Genomic DNA, 18,342 nt, shown 5'->3' on the forward strand with positions numbered 1-18,342 from the left:
CAGAGCAACTAAGCCCGTGTGCCGCAACTACTGAGCCTGCGCTCTAGAGCCCACAAGCCACAACTACCGAGCCTGTGTGCCACAACTACTGAAGCCTGAGTGTCTAGACCCCATGCTCTGCAACAAGAGAAGCCACTGCAATGAGAAGCCCACACACTGCAACAAAGAGTAGCCCACGCCCGACACAACTAGAGAAAGCCCACACGCAGCAACGAAGACCCAACACAGCCAAAGATAAATTAATTAATTAATCTATTTATTTATAAAAAAGAAAAAATCATGGCCCTCAAGTTCTTTGGCATTCCTTGAGTAGAGAAGTGGGGGTCAATGTCTCCTCTTTTGAGTCTGGGCAGGTTTGTAACAGCTTCACCCAATGGAACATGATAGAAGTGATGCTATGTGACTTCCAAGGCTGGTCCTCTTGGGATGTTCACTCTGGGGGAAGCCAGCCACCATGTAACACGTTAAACTCTCCTAAGACTGCCATGCTAGGGAGGCCATGTCCAGGCACTCTTGTCAACTGCCCCAGCTGAGCTCCCAGCTGACAGCCAGCATCAACTACCAGCCACACCAGAAAGCCATCTTGGATTGCAGCCCAGTAGAGCTTTTCACAGATGATCCAGCCCCATCCAACTGCTGGCTTGAGAGTTTCTAAACAAGAATCACCCAGCTGAGCCCTTCCTGATTTCCTTAACCACAAAATTGTGAGCAAAATACAAAGGCTGTTTTAAGTCACTAAATTTTGGGGTAAGTAGTTATGCAGCAATGGTAGTCTGAATGTGTCCCTTGGTAGTTTTAGTGGTTTCAGTGGGAACGGTGAGGAGGCAGGTTTATTTACACACATGTAACACATTTGTAATGAATGGTTGAGTAGGGTTTTTACAAAAATCCCATTCTGTTCTCAGTAACCATTATATTCTTAAGTTATACATGCACTATTAGGATTACATGGAGTCAGTTTTTCATGGCTAACTTTCAATTAATAGGCTACAGTTCATTATATTTGCATGTTATTATCAACAACAGTTAAATTTGTATTTTTCATTCTTGTAATCCACACATTTTTATTTGCTAGATGGAAGATATATACAAACCACTTATCTGTGCCAGATACTGTTTCAAGTGAACATATTTAATCTTCAGAATGATCCCATATGGCAGTTATTATTATTACTATCCCCATTTTATAGACGAGAGAACTGAGTCACAGAGACATTAAGTACCTAGCTCATGGTCACATAATTTTTAAGTGTTGGATTTGAAACATGACCCCAGGCAATCTAGCTTGAGTTAATAAACTTTGACCCTCTGCTGCCTCTCAATTATCAATCATTTTATTCCCAGTTCACACACACACACACACACACACACACACGAATTCCAAAGTGATACATTGAAATGCAAAAGAAGTAATAAAAATCATCTCAGGATGATGTCATAAATGTAAATGATCACCAGAACTCAAATGTAAGTATATAAAATAGGCTGGGATGAGTGAATCCTAGTATATGATATCTGAAAAATAGATTTTATAAGAGCCCCTCTCCATTTATCCCTGGTCTCTATTATGTTTTCTGTTAAAAAACTTTGTCCTGTAGTGTCATAAAGCAACTCGAGTCTTCCCCTTATTTTTAAACACAGCACAACAGCCTTCCTGATAAACCAACAGTTTTTCTAGAACAAGCTCAAAATAATACTTTTCAGCAAGAAATTTACAAATTATGCTGCTAAGGCATACAAGAAACCAAAAGTACAGAGGCATCATTTAAAGTGACATTCTCTACAGCAAAACAAGCCACACTATTGCCCATAATCTTGAAAAGCCAGCTAAATATTTACTGATTGATATCATGGTTGGCAAGAAAGCAGAACAAGCTATTGGAGAAGCTCCCTTTTCAGATGGCACTGTGGGTGCCACTTCATGACAACGACATAAAGAGGAGCAATTTCCATCATGTGTAGTGATTAAGAACATGGATTCCAGAGCCAGAATACCTCAATCCACATAGCTACTCTGCCACTTGTTAACAGTGTGACCTTGGACAAGTTCCTTACCCACTGCCCCGAGCCTCAATGTCCTTGTGTATAAAATAGGACAACAATAGTACCGCCTCAGAGCTGCTAGGAGGTTGAAGTAAATCAATAATGTAAAGCACTTAGGACAGTGCCTGGTACAGAGTACCTGCTATATAAATGTTTGTCAAACAAGTAAATAAAACATGTGCCAACAGACATTCCACCCTGGAGTTGGACAAAACCACTGATGTGCAGTGTGCACATTCAGCATACGTGAATATGAAAGAGAAACGTGTGATGACTCTTGCTCTAATTAACACTGAAAGCCAATACTACAGAAGAAGAGACCTTTGGGGTTACCTTAATAATCATTTTGTGAGCTACAATACAAAAGGTGAGTCAGTTTGAGTATTGATGGCGTACTTAATACGTATGTACTAAGAATAAAAGAGTAAAATAATTGTCAATTATTAAATAAGTGTCAATCCATAGCCAGCTTTATTCACAAAGAACAGTGGGTGGCCAAAAATCTGCCTCCAAATCTTAACTAGATGTTGAAGGAAATAATGAAAATTGTAAATATAATGGACTCACAGCCACGGATTGTCTTTTTGATGTGCTGTATGAAAAAGCAGCGGGAACACAAGCTCTCAGATTCTTTACACTGAGCTGTGTTGGTTACTGTATTGATTATCTATTGCCGCAGTTATTCCATAGAACTAAGAATCACCAGATCTTTGTGGCATGCAACGGTACTGCTCATGTAGTCAGAATCATTTGGGAATTCGCTTGGCAATGCTATTGAATTTGGTGGGGCTCACACACATCCAGGGGTTGGCTGGCTCTCAGCTTGGGGCTACTGGGGCAACGAGGCTCAGTTCCAAGGGCCTGGCATCCTCCAGCAGACGACCCCAGACATGTTCTCTTGGTAACGAAGAAATACAAGAGCGCAAGCAGAAACACACAAAACCTCTTGAGGGCTAGGCTCAGAGCTAGTCACTTCTACACACACTACTGACCAACAAGCTAAAAGCCAGCCCCTATTTGAGGTGTGGGGAAATACACTCCACCTCTCTGGCAACCAAAACTACAAGCTCAACTTGGCAAAGGGAATGAATCCACAGAAGCACAGGGAAAGACCATTTCAATGATTCAAAATGTTCTCTCCTCAAGATTTCTTTTTCAGTGGATGTATTTTTAAATTTTACCTAAAATCGGTGGGCTGTGTCTATGAACTGCTCACAATGTGCTCTACAGTTTGAGAGCACGATGATTCTACAATCAGCCCTAAGATATCATGATTTTAAGTTAAAATTGTACTTTCTTATAAGACCAAACTGGAATACAAATGTCTAACTGCTAAGCGCTTTTTGATACTTGATTATTTTTATTATTTGTTGGAAAGAAATCAGTGATTTTGGACACTTTTTAAAACCATAAACAAATACTACAACAGAACTGGAAGAAATACTTTCCACAGCCATATACAACCACAGTGGATTAGGAAACCCTTTGCCTTTAACCCTCAGGTTGAAATTTCAAATTTCCAGCTTTGGAACAGTGTATGTTCTTCAGGGTAGACTCTGACACACAGCTGAAAGTAATTTTCAGTGATAAAATTCTCCCTTAATTCCTGGGCTTGTGGCTAACCTGAATGTTGATGACTTTGAATGAACCATCAAATACCTGCTGCCATTGCCAATAATATAATTGGGAATTAAGTGTTTCTAAATTAAAAGAAATAAATAAAAAGAAAAGAAACTGCCAAGCCATGGAAACAGACCTATGGCTCAAGCTGTCCATCATGGAACCAGACCAGATTACCTTTCAGGAAGACAATTTGGGGAAAGATAACAGACGCTATCATTCCTACTGTTTACACGAAAAAAAATTATGATTTATTTTAAAATGTTTTATTATTTAAAAACTTATGACAACTCTTTATACCTAAAATTGGTGGACTACATATATGCTCTTTGCCATTATATGTTCTGTAGACGATAAAAGTTTGAAAAACAAACAATGGTCAGCAAATTATAAAAAAGAGCTTGCCAACCCTGAGAATCAGCAGAATAGATTCTGTATAGATCCAGGCACTTGGGGTTAGATTCAAGAATACTTATCATTAGAGAATGTTGTCATTCTGTATTGCAAAAGTGACATGGTAAGTCTCACTGACCAATGAGGAAAGGCGCAAATGAAATTACCTTAATGGAGAAAATTTCCCAAAAGTGAATTTGACTGCCACTCACTAGTTGCAAGGTGTTGGGTTATGAACTACAATGGTGCATTAGCTTCCTATAGCTGCTATAACAAACTACCACAAATTTGGAGGTTTAAAACAACAGAAGTTTGTTCTCTCGCAAATCTGGAGTCTCTAGCGGTCTGAAATCACGGTGTCAGCAGGGCCATGTTCCCTCCAACAGCTCTAGGGGAAAGTCTTTTCCTCTTTCCATTTCTGGTGGCTCCAGGCATTCCTTGGCTTGTGGCTGTAGCACTCCAATCTCTGTCTCCATCTTCACATGGCCTTCTCCTCTGTGTGTCTTCTCTTCTTTTGTTTCTTATAAAGACGCATCACTGGATTTAGGACCCACCTGGATAATCCAGGATCATCTCAAGATCCTTAGCTTAATTATATCTGCAATGACCATTTCCCAAAATAAGACATATCTACCCAGATATGCAAAATATTCTTGCATATCTGGGTGGATATGTCTACCCAGAAAGGTATGTTCTGGGTAGACATATCTTTGTGTGTGTGTGGTGGTGGGGTACCATTCAACCTGCTACAAATAGGAAAGAGGATGGTAAAACTCAGAAGAGAATACAAATGGAAGCTTGAAAGTCTTGTTAAGGATGTTAAAGATAAAATGGATTGTTATCTCTTATAACGTGTGTGTGTGTGTATGTTTGTGTACTAGTTACCTGAAAGCAAGGAAAATTGACAGAAACGCCCTGTAAGATCACTTCCCATTTTATTATATGGTGAGTTTGGGACTAAAAGTTCAACTTTACCTGCTCTGATAGGTACTAAAGAATTGATTTTGGTTGTGATTGGGATTCTAAATAATTAGTATTCCCTCACAATTGTATGCATGTCATGCATAATTTCTGTACACTCAGATTTGCTTTCAATTTGGGGATCAGAAAGGAGAATAATCTGGGATAACAGGTGGGAAAAATCTCTGTCTGGCTGTGAGTTCCCCTTTTAATGAATAAGAAAATGACCTCTCTGACTTGTTGATCTGGCCTGGCTTCCTTTCTGGGTCTCTGTGGGCCTCATACTGCATCATAAACAGGGAGAGAAGTTCTTGGTCTCAGAAGCAGGCACCCAGGCCTCTTGTCACTCTTGCTAGAAGAGGGAGCCAATCCACCTTGCTTGCTCTTCCTCATTACTTAGAATCTTCATGTAGAGAATGAAGAAATGCACATCTCTTGGTTAACTACTATATCTACTATTACCTATTATGTTCATTCAAACTTTTGAAGCTCTAACTGACAACTGAAGGGCGCCATTCGAAATGCAAGACCTTAGAGTCAGGGTTCTCTCTCTTTTTTTTTTTTTTTTAACATCTTTATTGGAGTACAATTGCTTTACAATGGTGTGTTAGTTTCTGCCGTATAACAAAGTGAATCAGCTATACGTATACATATATCCTCATATCCCCTCCCTCTTGCATCTCCCTCCCACCCTCCCTATCCCACCCCTCTAGGTGTTCGCAAAGCACCGAGCTGATCTCCTTGTGCTATGCGGCTGCTTCCCACTAGCTATCTATTTTACATTTGGTAGTGTATATATGTCAATGCTACTCTCTCACTTCGTCCCAGCTTATCCTTCCCCCTCCCTGTGTCAAGTCCATTCTCTATGTCTGTGTCTTTATTCCTGCCCTGCCTCTAGGTTCTTCAGAACTTTTTTTTGTTTGTTTGGTTTTTTTTTAGATTCCATATATATGTGTTAGCATACGGTATTTGTTTTTCTCTTTCTGACTTACTTCACTCTGTATGACAGGCTCTAGGTCCATCCACCTCACTACAAATAACTCAATTTCATTTCTTTTTATGGCTGAGTAATATTCCATTGTATATATGTGCCACATCTTCTTTATCCATTCATCTGTCGATGGACACTTAGGTTGCTTCCATGTCCTGGCTATTGTAAATAGAGCTGCAATGAACATTGTGGTACGTGACCCTTGAATCAGGGGTTCTTAAGTTGAGATCCAGGATCGCTCCCTGAAGTTCAATGTAAAGTTGGGTGTGTTTGTAAATTTTTCTGTGGAGCAGTCACATTCTCAAAGAAGTCCATCACCCCCAAAAGGTAAGAATATCCACAGGTTGACTCAATGCTATGAACCATCAGTTGGTTATTGACCTTTGGCAAGTTCTTTAGTTTCCATGTGCAAACTTATTATCCACATGGGGATGACAGCAATGATAAAATTTCAATAAAACAAAAAAACTTTGATTCAAATGTAATACAGATGTCCTAGGGAAGGGCACACTGGGTGGCCTTCAACATAGGTGGCAAATTCTTCCAAAAGAGCCCACATGGACAGTTCATTGTGGTAGCTATTTAGTAAGGAATACAAACACTTGTCTCTGTTCATTTCAACTCACATCTCAGAAGGCAACTCTGTGGACTTGTCTGAACTCTGCCTGCAGGGAGAACTGACTATTCTCTCAAATCTGTCCCCACTCCTTCTTGTACAGTCTCCTACAACCTCTATATTTTACTTGATTACATGTCTTTCTCTCTCTTCCAAATTTCATCACCCACCATGTCCTAGTGATTTTTGTATTAAGCAAAATGGAATCTTAGCACATAAATTTTTAAAAATATTTGTTAAGTAGATGTATGAATGAATGGATGAATGACGAACACGAGTTGTCTAAGGACTGGAAGTCTCATTAAATCTGCTTAGAAGTATACCAACCAGGAGGCTGAAAACCACAAACACCCTTCTGGCTGGCCCTGCCTTCCCTCCACCAAGCATGGAGCCTGACCAGAGAAACAAGCTACACAGGAAAACAGTCTCATGTATGTTTCCAGAGCACCCTTTCCTTAAAGAATCTCCAGAATGAAACGCAGGTGCCTGGTGGTTGCTGAGTACTACTATTTTGAAAGTAGATCCTCACTTCGGATGTAATCTTTTACTTGAGAAATTTTTGCATGTTGCTCCTGGACAATGGGATATCCATTTGGTATGCCGGAAGAAGCAACCTGAAAACTCCTTGTTTCCAGGTTGGGGTTTGCTGCTGAGCTTGGCCACTCAGAAGAGTCAACAACCTTGTCAGGCAGCTGCCTCTTGGCAGGATCGTTTTCACATTTATTATACTGGAATCATCCTGGTGCTTATGGAAAGGACAAGCAACTGAAAAATGGAGTGTAGACTCCCAAACAGAAACAGTGCATCTTCCAGTTGCTTAGACTAAAATACCTTGGAGTCATCCTCGACTCCTCCCTTTATCTAACAGCCTGCATCCGACCCGTTAGCAAATCCTGACAATCTTCAAACTATGCCCAGAAGTTAACCACTTCGGGCCACCTTGACCACTTCCACCCTAGCAGAAGACATTATCATCTCCATCTGTATTGAGATACCCTCCTAACCATCTCCCATCTTCAGCCCACATTCTCCTACAGTCTATTCTCAACAAATCAGCCAGAATGATCCTTTTCAATCAGCCCATGCCCCATCTCTGCTCAGAGCCAGTTTTTCCCAACTTTACTCAGAGGAAACAGCCAAGTTCTCACAATGGCCACACAGGCTCTAAATGGTCCACCCCACTTTATCTCTCCAACCTCACCTCCTACAATCTCTGCCTCTTTCCATCCACTCCAGCCTCAGTGTCCTTGCTAATCCTTGGAGCTCATATATTTCTTTCTCAGATACAAGTGGAATTTTATTTCCTAACAGAATAAGAGAAAAACAGCTGACTTTAGTTTTCTGACTGAGAGCCCCACGGCCTTGGACATTGAGAAGAGTCACAGATCCAGATTACTCACAGAGCAAGTAAACTTCTTGAAGTTTTATGAAGGCCAGAGATCAAATATCAAATCCATCCTGCCACAGAACTGTGGCTGGGCCTCTGTGTATGAGTTTCATTGAGAGGAGACCCAACTTGGTTTAGCAAATGGGCATGAGAGCACAGGAGTGAGGAAAAGAGCAATCTTGAATATATCTAATAAACCACAGGCATGAGTTTTAACAACCTTTCTGCTAGCAAGTTCTACAAGCTTTCTCATTCCATTTTCTAGCTAATACTTTCCCCCAAAGAGTTTGTTGACTGCCTACTAGGTCCCTAAGCTGCATGCTAGAATTGAACAGTTTGCACTTGGGAAAAGGACCAATGTGGGACTAGAAAGAAACCAAGGGCAGATCAAGTCATCATAGGGATGTTTTATTAATCAAATATATTTACACTTCTTGGCCAATTATCTCTAAATGTGTGCCTGTTTTTCATTTAAACACAATCGAATCCTGGTAGATCCTATCATAAGAGTACAGCTGCATGCATCATCGCATTGGTTCTTTGTGGTTTTTTTTAAGATGTGAGTTTATTAAGTTAAAAAAACATAAGCAAGTTGTTTACCATTCTAACTGCAGAATACTTGTTCTTGTCACATCAGTGGTCTTTACAGCAACGGATCCTCACTACCCACGGCGAGCTTCTCCTCATTCTCTTGACTGACTTATTTAAACTTTTCCAAACCTCAAAAATCAAGAACAGAAACTGAGCCCTCACTAGCCATTTTCTTTGTGGGGAAGTTGAAGAGAGACATATTTCTATTTCAATGGGGAACATTTACAGTAAATTTTAAATTAGCATATGAGGGAAATTTATACAGTGCCTTGATAGCATCTAAATATCATATTTCTATTAGCATATTACAAAGCTGGATGCCCTCCCCTTGATATAACAAAATAAATTAAGGGGATATCAGGTTTCCAAACTAATTTTGCTGATCTAAGCTAAAGTTTTCCTCGATATCCGAGTCACCAACTTGGCATTTGCATTCCTACCAGGGGAAACCTCTTTCACAGAGTACTTAGAACTTCCCAGGAGAGAAATTTTGCCCGTTTTTTGCTATTTTATTCTCTCCAAGTTGGGAGAAGCCTGAGTATGTGTACTAAATTGTTCAGAGAAAGTGAGTCTACCAGGGTTGATTTTTAGTGTTAGACAACGCTTGAATGGGGATCAACAGGGATAGTAAGCTGGTGGACACTTGGTCTAAAATGGCCGCTCTCCCCAACATGCGGTGATCACCTATCATCTGTGGTGATAGGAGCTTTTAAAAACATGAATGAGTCATGCTATAGAAAAATATCTCCAAGTTGTTGAAGTCTATATCAAGATTGTTTTCAGTCAGGAGTGATGTGCCAAGCTTTGGGGAGAAAAGCAGCAACAGGGATGTTTTGCAAGGCAGGAAACAGGAAATACCAACTGGAGCCCACCGTGTTTGACTGACGGGGAAAACACGTTCATCGTTTTCACAACCATTGCGCCTGTTAGAATCCATATTTGGAAAAAAGTAACATAGATTGTAATTTCAGGACCATGGTAAAGAACTGCCCTGTAATTAAGCCAGTTCCTGAAGAAGTTTTGTAAACTTTCTTCTTGAATACCTCTCACAAATAGTCTCATCTAGATTGTTTCTAAGAACTTGAACTGGTTCCTTGAGTACCCCATGCATAGAACTACATTATCATCTGTGCCTTTGACAAACCAAACCTGTAACGACTCCACTCTTTCTACCTCAGTGCTTTAAATCAACAGCTTAACCACAGAAGCTCATATTCTTAATGCATAATGCATAATTACTCCATTGATGCCTGAAAAGTAACTCACTTAGCATTCAGTCAGAACAAAGAAAGAAAACTAGATTTCACTTAGCCCCGTTCAGGATGTGTTTTCACTTGTCAATAGCGTTCAAGCCTCGTTCTTTTTTGGCCAGTGTCCAACATAACCTGCCTTCCTGCCTGTTGCCATTTGTCCTAATGTGTATCACACACTTGAGAGGATTTTTTTTTTTACTGTGGAATTTTAGTTGCATGTTTAGAAAAATAAAACAATACCTGCCAGCAGTGGGATATTTGAAATTCTGCTGTCCAGAGGCACAGATTTAGGGATACAAAATCAGCAACTATAATAATGCATATTTTGAGAATATTTTAGTATTGTTTCCACAAATTCATTTGATCAATAAACTATACTTGTGTTTGTTTATTTTAAAAAGCTCATATGCTTAAAAAGAGTTTGAATAAAGAGACATTTTCCCTTTTAAAAAATTACTGTCGTGTGGTTTTGGAGGGTGAAAATGTAAAGCTGCTAAGATAAGATTAAGTATATAGAAGAAAAGGATAATGATAGTATCTATGTTACAAGGATTAAATTAGATAATCCATGTTGAGCAGTTAGAACACTGCCTGACAGTGATTGCACAATATAAATTGCTATCATTATTATTATTCCCATCGACATGAGGGAATAAGCTCAGATTTTATTTTTCCATTAAAATATACCCAGCAGATTCTTTTGTAATCCTAAGTACAATGGTAGCATCTCAGTATACAGGGCAGACAATTCAATGGTTTTATGTCTTTGCCCTGTTTTATGGCATATTTTTGCTTTTTTTTTATCATTTTTCATATTGATTTGATGAAACATCTGACATACATTACTTAAAAGAATAAATCAAATAAATATTTTAAATGTTAAACACAACTGTGGATCACAGGCTAAACATCTGTGGCAAGGCTCCCATAGATAAAGCAATATTCTTTTCAGTTTGGCTCTCTTTGGCCAGTTGTATGTGACAGGTGATTGTTGGGTTTGTAGAATTTAATCTTGAGAAGGCTTGAAATATGTGGCTTTTCCTGGGACTCTGTTGTTATTTTGTGGTAGTTCAGATAAGTGCTAGTGATGGGGAAAGCCTCAAACTCTTGGGTGGATAAGGACCTAAACATCTTGTCACTTCATAAAATGTCCCCAAACCTCTTCACCTTGAAAGGAACTTGACAAATGAGTGACATTTCTGAAACCTACTGTTATCACTTAAAGAAGCATATCTCTTAGTATCTTTCAGGATTTGGTGTCAGGAATTGGTAAAGGCGATGGGAAATAAAATTAAATTCATGTCAAGGAAGGAAAATTGAAACCAACTTTTTTGAAAATGTGTTTATTTAGTTTATTTGTTGTTCCTGGCCTGGTTTCTGTAGACATATGTAGCCTTAATATGAGAATGATGGATTTGCTTCTCAACACAGGCTCCTGGGCCTGCTCGGAGGACCCATGACCCCATGCTGTTCTGGAAATGCCCTGCTTTGTGAGATGTGCCACGTTTCCCATTTTAAACAACTCAACAGCCACTTGCATTTGATTTTAAAAATCGGTGCAAAACAAATAACAGTAATGATGCTACTTCTACTATGAAAAGCAATGAAACATCAGTTTCTTAAATGCACAACTCAGAGCCGATTATTAGCAATTAGTTCTGCAATGATGTGCCAGGCACCTGGGGCCTTGGAGGCGGTGCCACTGAAGAGGAAGATCCTCCAGCTTTAGCGCATAAAGAGCTTGACAGTGAGGTTCAAAAACAAACTTAACCAAACAACTGCTACCTTTCAACCAGCAGTGAATATCCACCCTGATGGTGCTCTCTGAAACCTCTCAGAGCACCACGGCCCACACACTGGGGACAAGGGCTACATTGCCAAGGCTTGACACTCACAAGGCCACTCAGACCCACACAGGGTCTGCAGAGCTCCTGCCCTGAGTAACTCCGGCCCTGTCCCCATTTGTTACCTTATCACTGGAACAGGGTCATAAAAATCTTAAGACCCAGACCCTAATCTTGGTATCTTGTGATTGTTGCTAAGAACCAACAGTGGGGCTGATCAGCCAAAGACATCCTAGTTGTGTACCTTAATTTGTTTTGAAATTTGCTACCTTCTGGTCCCCAGCTGAGTTTACATCTCTCTGATTCTCCCAGTTGTAGCAATCTCTGTAACTTCACTGAGACAATGGTCTAAAGGCCTAAAAGGCCCATGCTATTAGCCAGACGCTTAGGAGGAGAATATTATTTTCTCACCAATATTCAATTAAGTAAAACTGCTTACGGTGAACACCTAAAATGTGGTCTTTATACAAAATAAGAGTTCAATAAATACTTGATGAAAAAATGAATGAAACAGTGAACCAATCAAGTGACGAAAAAAATTTGATGAGTTGGTAAATGTTAGTAAATCTTTGTTTATCTCAACTAGAATGAACTTTTCCCAAAGTACGATCCAATAAATTGTAAGCCCTGTGAGGACACTAGTGTACCATAAACCTTCTCTATTATACACAGTTTTCCCCCATAAGGCTATACTTGAATGGACATTCAATAAATATTTACTAATTGAATCAAATTATATAAAGTACACAAGATTTTTATAGTTTTAACCACACAACTCTATAAAAGCATATCTCTTCCAAAAAAAAGTCATTTTTAAAGACAAAGACAACGAAAACACAAAGCTTATCTTAAAGTAATTTATGCACATTTCCTGGGGAAAATATTCAGCTTTACCTAAAGTTACTGAGATTTTTCTAGAAATGTGATGTCTGCACACCCACCTGGAATCACCCCCATTAGCTTAGGCTCTTAGCTAGACAAACTGGCATGTGCTAGGATGGCATGTCTTATTGTGGGAAAAAAAAAAAAGATTCAGCCCCCATTGATAGAAAGGGGCAAAAAACGATTGCTCCAAAAGCCAAACACGGATTCAGCTCTTACAGTCTCCCTTTCTCATCTTAGATATCCTCCCCTCTCCTCAATGACTCAGAGTTTTTCTTTTTTTCTTTTTATACCATGATTAATTAGGAAGTTGCTAATAAAGAAAACTGACAGATCTTGATGACTGCAGTGTTTACCACTCATTTGTAGTGTCCCTAGGAAATATCTGTCAATTTTAAATAGAAAAGGCTAAAGCAATTGTTGGGAGGTTTTAAGGAGAACTGCCTCCCACCCCCAGCTTCAATTAAGAGCATTTGGGACCCAAGTGATGGCGGTATCCGCTTCAGGGCTCCAAGTCAATTGGCAGGTATAGGCCTATCTTACTCGTAGACTGATGGCCAAGGCCAGTCTGCTAGAAGTCAGCAATGGCTCAGCAATATGAAAATTTTGAATGTCCCCAATTTTCTATTTGTTCAGTAGCAAATATTTTCAGACCACATTTGGTAGAAAAGACATGCTAAAAGTTGCCCTTACTAATAAAGGAGAAAAAGAGACTTAAATGAGCAGAAGGCTAGAAGAATCTTTCAGTATAGAGGTTACCGCCATATTAAGTGGGACTTCGGGATCAGCTGGCAAAGCCACTAGAGTGGTAGAGACCACTGTTATGGAGGCTCTGCCCAGGCGGGGTATCAAGATTGGAGTGAAGGCTTCTCATATTCGCGTGGGAGCTCATGAGCACAGGGTGGGATGCACTGTGTAAAACTGTGAAATGAGGCAAAAGGCAGAACTGGTTTTTCTCACTGAAAACAGTATTAGAAACATACAGATGAGTCCCTTATCGTTTTGAAAAAGTACAACCAAATGTTTCAACTTGAATAAATGGAGCAGCTTGCTCATCTGTATAGGCAGTCTGTCACTTTCTTGCAGATTTTGGGTTAATATGGCTACATATTCTCTCCACCCTTCCCAATGGCTCACACTTTTGTCAAACGTCTCTATCACTTAGGGCAAGAAACTATAAAAGCACAACACATTCCAATCTACCGAAGAAAATATTTTCCATCAGAAACAGTTACACAGAAGCACAGATTGCTTACTACTTCCATGACAAGGAGACAGCAAGAAATGGGGGAAAATCAGAAGGACTTCAGATTGGGCAACTGAGGTCAGAATTAGCCAAATTCCTCTGTGAGACATTATTTTGAGACATATATCAGTAAGTTACAAACACAATTAGTAAGGCCCCGTTTCACTCCATTTTAAATGTGGCAGATGGGTGCTAAGGGATGAGGGGGTGAAATGGAAAGAAGAGGAAGATTTCTGAGGACAAAATACATGATGGTAGATTAAACCAAACCACAGCTATCCTCGCCTTTCGGTGGCCAGTTCTGTTATGTGTCTCACATTTTTGCTAAGAGAAGACAATGGCAAGGCTAAAAAGACAAGGAGTTCCTTAACGGGCTGTGTCCTGCTATCAGGTGACCAAGAAGTCTACGAACAAGAGATGGCTGCTGGTAAGTACTCTAAACTGTTCAGATTTACACTGGCCATCAAGGTAGACTCGGTCTTCATGATGCTGCTGGGAGTTAACAGCTAATATGCAAGAGCCGTCAGTTCTTCCTGATGCGGGATTATTGTGTGGAATGCGACACAATTTGATTGAGCACCATTGCTAAATTGCCCAAAGGGTAGCTGAAGTGACACCCATTTTCCTGGCACTCAATCAAAGATCAGTGAAACTGTATACATACTCCTTTCTCTTTCAGTGGATCAGTGTTGAAAGAAGAATATTATCAAGGGCCGGAGGGGATGAGAAGGGAACTCCTCTTGAAAAAATTAGCTGTTCAGGGCGGTCTTTTCTAACTACAACCCTCTCCGTGGCTCCTCCTCTCAAGGTTTCCTTGTCTGGGCTATTTTCACCTATTTTTGCAGAAATGCCCCACACTCAGGAGGGCCTCCCAGGCTTCCCCTGGAGGAACGAGGAAGGAAGATGAAAGTGCCTAGAATGGTTTTGACAGTGGGGTTTGGCACTGTTTTTGCTCACATATTCAACACTTTCATAGACACAACAAAAAATTACTGGAAGCCTAATACCTTATATTCAGCCTCATACTGAAGAACTTTATTTTCATGTTTTTTTTTTTTAGGCTAAAATGTTATTGAAAACAAAATTTTCTCACTAGCTGCTTCAGAACAATATATTGTATTATGAAGCTCCGTACATTTTAAATGTTTTTGAAATCTTGACCGGACACTGTTAAGTCCCCTTTTTTTTTCCCCCTTGAATTTTGAATTTTAAACCATCTTCTTCCACTTCCAGGTTGTTCTGCATCAAGACCAGGCTGCTGGATGGAAGGAGCCATGAGAAAAGTGCATGAGAAATAATAAGTGTGGAAAACACAGAAATGGAGCACCCATGGGGCTGAAGATGGCCTGGACTCAGCGAAGGCTCTGGCTCCCAAATCTGTGGTCCCTGCTGGGCAGCCTGAGGCAGGCCAGGCCAAACTGAAACAGCAGGAAGAGGGCTGTACAATGGGTCCCCTTGAATCATGCTACTAAAAAAGGTGCAACGAGAAACAAGTCCCTGTGCATTCTTAGTCACAACTGTGGGCAGAAGAACCCATCCGATTCCTCCCTTTGGTATTAAATAACAGTTTAAAAAAGCTTTTTAGAAACAAAGCAAATACACGGTGGGACTGGAAATGTGAGCCATCCCAGGTTAGTCGTCCACTGAAATGAGTCTCATCCCTAGTCATAAATAAATAATCTCTCTCCTGGTCTGACTTCCACGCCAGGATCAATATCTCTTAACATCTTACTTATTTTATTACTGCTTTTGGTTTTCCGGGACTGATTGAAAGTTGCTCAGAGGAAATCTTTGGTTTTGCTTAAGTGTCCGTGACATTTAATCATGACTTTCCTTGAAGTTTAATTCCAACCAGTCAATCAGTTAATCCACTTCGATTGATTCTGGGCTCTCGGTTATTGGCTTGCATTCATTGGGCATCCGCTGGTGTCGGCTCAGCTGGGTGGCCTGCGTGAAGCTCCTCTCACACCTCTCGCACCTGGTGGAGGCAAGAGAGAAAATTGAGACCAGGGAGCAGGGCCTGCAGGTTGATGGACTTCCTCTCATCCTGCCTAATCAGAACAGACACTCCAAAGTGGCTTCAGATTTTACCAGCTCAAGAGGTTTAATTGGTGGCTCCTTCCAAGGCCTGGATGCCTGTGATGGGACAAAGCCCGGCTGATGCAGAACAGAGGGATATGTCAATAGGCAGAGGGAAGGTGATTTCTCCAGAGAGCCCTGTCCTGCTGCAGCTCTGATCACTGTCAGTTCAAATAGATAAAAAACAAAAAGAGATTTTTAGGAGTGAGCCATCAAAGCAGCAGCTTGTCTGCAGTTTTCTGCTCCGTAACCCCAAAGAGAAATTGATGACAAATAGAATTTCACCTGCTGCTAATTTAAAATCGGGACTTCTACTCCCCTCAGCACAGCAGCCAGAGAGCCATCATCTTTGAATTCGGAAACTGGAAGAAACAGTGCATTAGTTTTCAGTGACTGTGGTGGGTGGGTGTGGGTGACCGCTTTTGGGCAAAAGCTAGAGTATCACAGATCCACCAAAGTTAGGGTTAAAAAATGTTTGCATTGGGATAGAGGACTGAGAAAACCCCGAAATCAACCAATGTTTGTGTGCTTCAAATTCACCTCTACAAGGTACAGCAGGAAGAATGTACACGTGGGCCGTAATTAAGGGTTGGTGTGTCTGATAAGAACACTGGCTAGCATCGCACTTCAGGAATATCTCCTTAACTTAAAAAAAATGCTAACCTAGAGACCCTGGGCCTAAGCCATCTTCCCTGCAACACACACCGACTAGCTTGATGGCTACACAACCTTCAACACACATACACACACACACACACACACGCACACACGCACACACACGCACACTGCTGCAGCAAGATGGGCATGGACAGTGGCTTCCCTGTCACTATTCCACTTGTCTGGGCTGCCTGGAGCACTGGCCGAGCACCCACTGGGGCACAGCAGCCCCCTCAGCGCTCCCACTAATGTCCTCTCCTGAAACCTTAAAAGGAAAAGATACTCAGGAGAGCTGCAGACAGTTGTTCTTCTTTTAAATAATGCAACCTTCGGTCTCAGGTCCCTGCACTAGTAGGGCTGTGGTAAAGCCATCAGAAGAAAATCCGCACACGCCCAATCACTTGCCACATGCCCCACTACCCGGTAGGCAGCTCTGTCTTTTTCCTTTTGAGTAAATTATATAAAGTGCCTTGCCAGGGAAATAATTACCTATAAAAATAAAAACACATCTATCCCTACTAGGGAGTCTTGCATATGTTTTATCGTTGGGAGGTTGGAGCTTGACTATCACGCTTGGATTTTTCTGGGCTCCTGCACCAGCTGAATGTGTCGTCAGCATGAGGAAGTTGTGTTTCTTCGATTGTCTTTCGGGGGATATTTTTAGCAGCCTGTTCCACTGTTAAAAACTGCACTGTGATCTTGACAAATGTATAATGTCAGCTTTAATGTATCAGACCTATCAGCTCAATGAAAATAACTCAGAAGTATTGATCAGCTAATGATTTTTGGTGTATTCATTAACATCCATGGGCAGCTCATCCCCTCTCCAGAGCTCCTGAAGTGCTGATGACATGCTAGTGAATTGCTGATTGTTTATTAGAAAACTGATTAGTTACTAGATTAGTGTGTCAAAATATACTACCTTTCACTGCTTGACAAACTTTCAAATTATTATATTCCTTTTTTAAAATTTTGAAGCTCTAGAATCAATTTCAAAGAGAGCAGAATAGTTTCAAAAATTATAAGTTATGACTAGCTACCTAGGTCATGTTTTTGCACCTTTGATCTTGTGTATCAGAATATAAAGAATTCAGAAGTGGGAGGTGTGGTGCTTCACATAAGGCAAATGTGTATGTCTATATGTAATATTAAACACCCAGATTGGGCAGAGACAGTAAGAGGGGAGTTAACATTTTTCTCCTGTGTTTGCCTAACTGCCTCACAGATATTTACACTCATGGAACCATTTGTTGTCATAGTCAGGAAATTTACTAAGTCTATAGGGCTCTCCTGAGATCATCACTGAAAAATCATCTCTAGGGCCATCTGCTCACCAAGTGTGAGTAAAAACACATGCAGATGTGCAGAAAATTACCTTAACTTAGATCCTTTTCCTAGAAATTTCCCCTTCTTGAGGAAAGTGGGCTACTAGAAATAATACCTACGTGTGTTGGTAATTATAAGAATGTAATTTGTATAATTAAGGATGTAAAGAGAACTTGACATAAAAATATTTTTAAATAAGGGGAGAGCCTCAGTTTTATGTTCATCATCTTTAATTTTAGAACAAAAATCCCTTCACAAATTATTTTCATGGCTTAATGGAACACATCAGAAGGACAGACTCAATGCAAATGCTTAGGTTCTGGCAGGTCAGAGTTGGACTTCAGCTGTGTTGGCACTGAATTAACCCTGAACTACAATCCCAGCCAAGTGACTGGCCATGGGCACCTCCAAGCCTGGATTTCATGCGGTTTAGCAGAATAAGAAAGAAAGAAAG

The 18,342-nt window shown here is 40.5% G+C and overlaps 1 protein-coding gene across 1 annotated transcript in view; it reads right to left on the bottom strand.

Moving 5' to 3' along the window:
* Positions 1-14,841: 14,841 nt before the first annotated feature.
* Positions 14,842-18,342, bottom strand: part of PRDM6 (PR/SET domain 6) — a 101,128-nt gene continuing 97,627 nt past the window's right edge. The window contains exon 7 of the mRNA XM_007455252.1: positions 14,842-15,804. Coding sequence (XP_007455314.1) covers positions 15,690-15,804 — 115 coding nt within the window. The 3' untranslated portion in view covers positions 14,842-15,689. The remainder of the gene's footprint in view (positions 15,805-18,342) is intronic.

The sequence above is a fragment of the Lipotes vexillifer genome, unplaced genomic scaffold, assembly GCF_000442215.2.
Source record: "Lipotes vexillifer unplaced genomic scaffold, Lipotes_vexillifer_v1.1 scaffold1007, whole genome shotgun sequence".
Classification (NCBI taxonomy): Eukaryota; Metazoa; Chordata; class Mammalia; order Artiodactyla; family Lipotidae; genus Lipotes; species Lipotes vexillifer.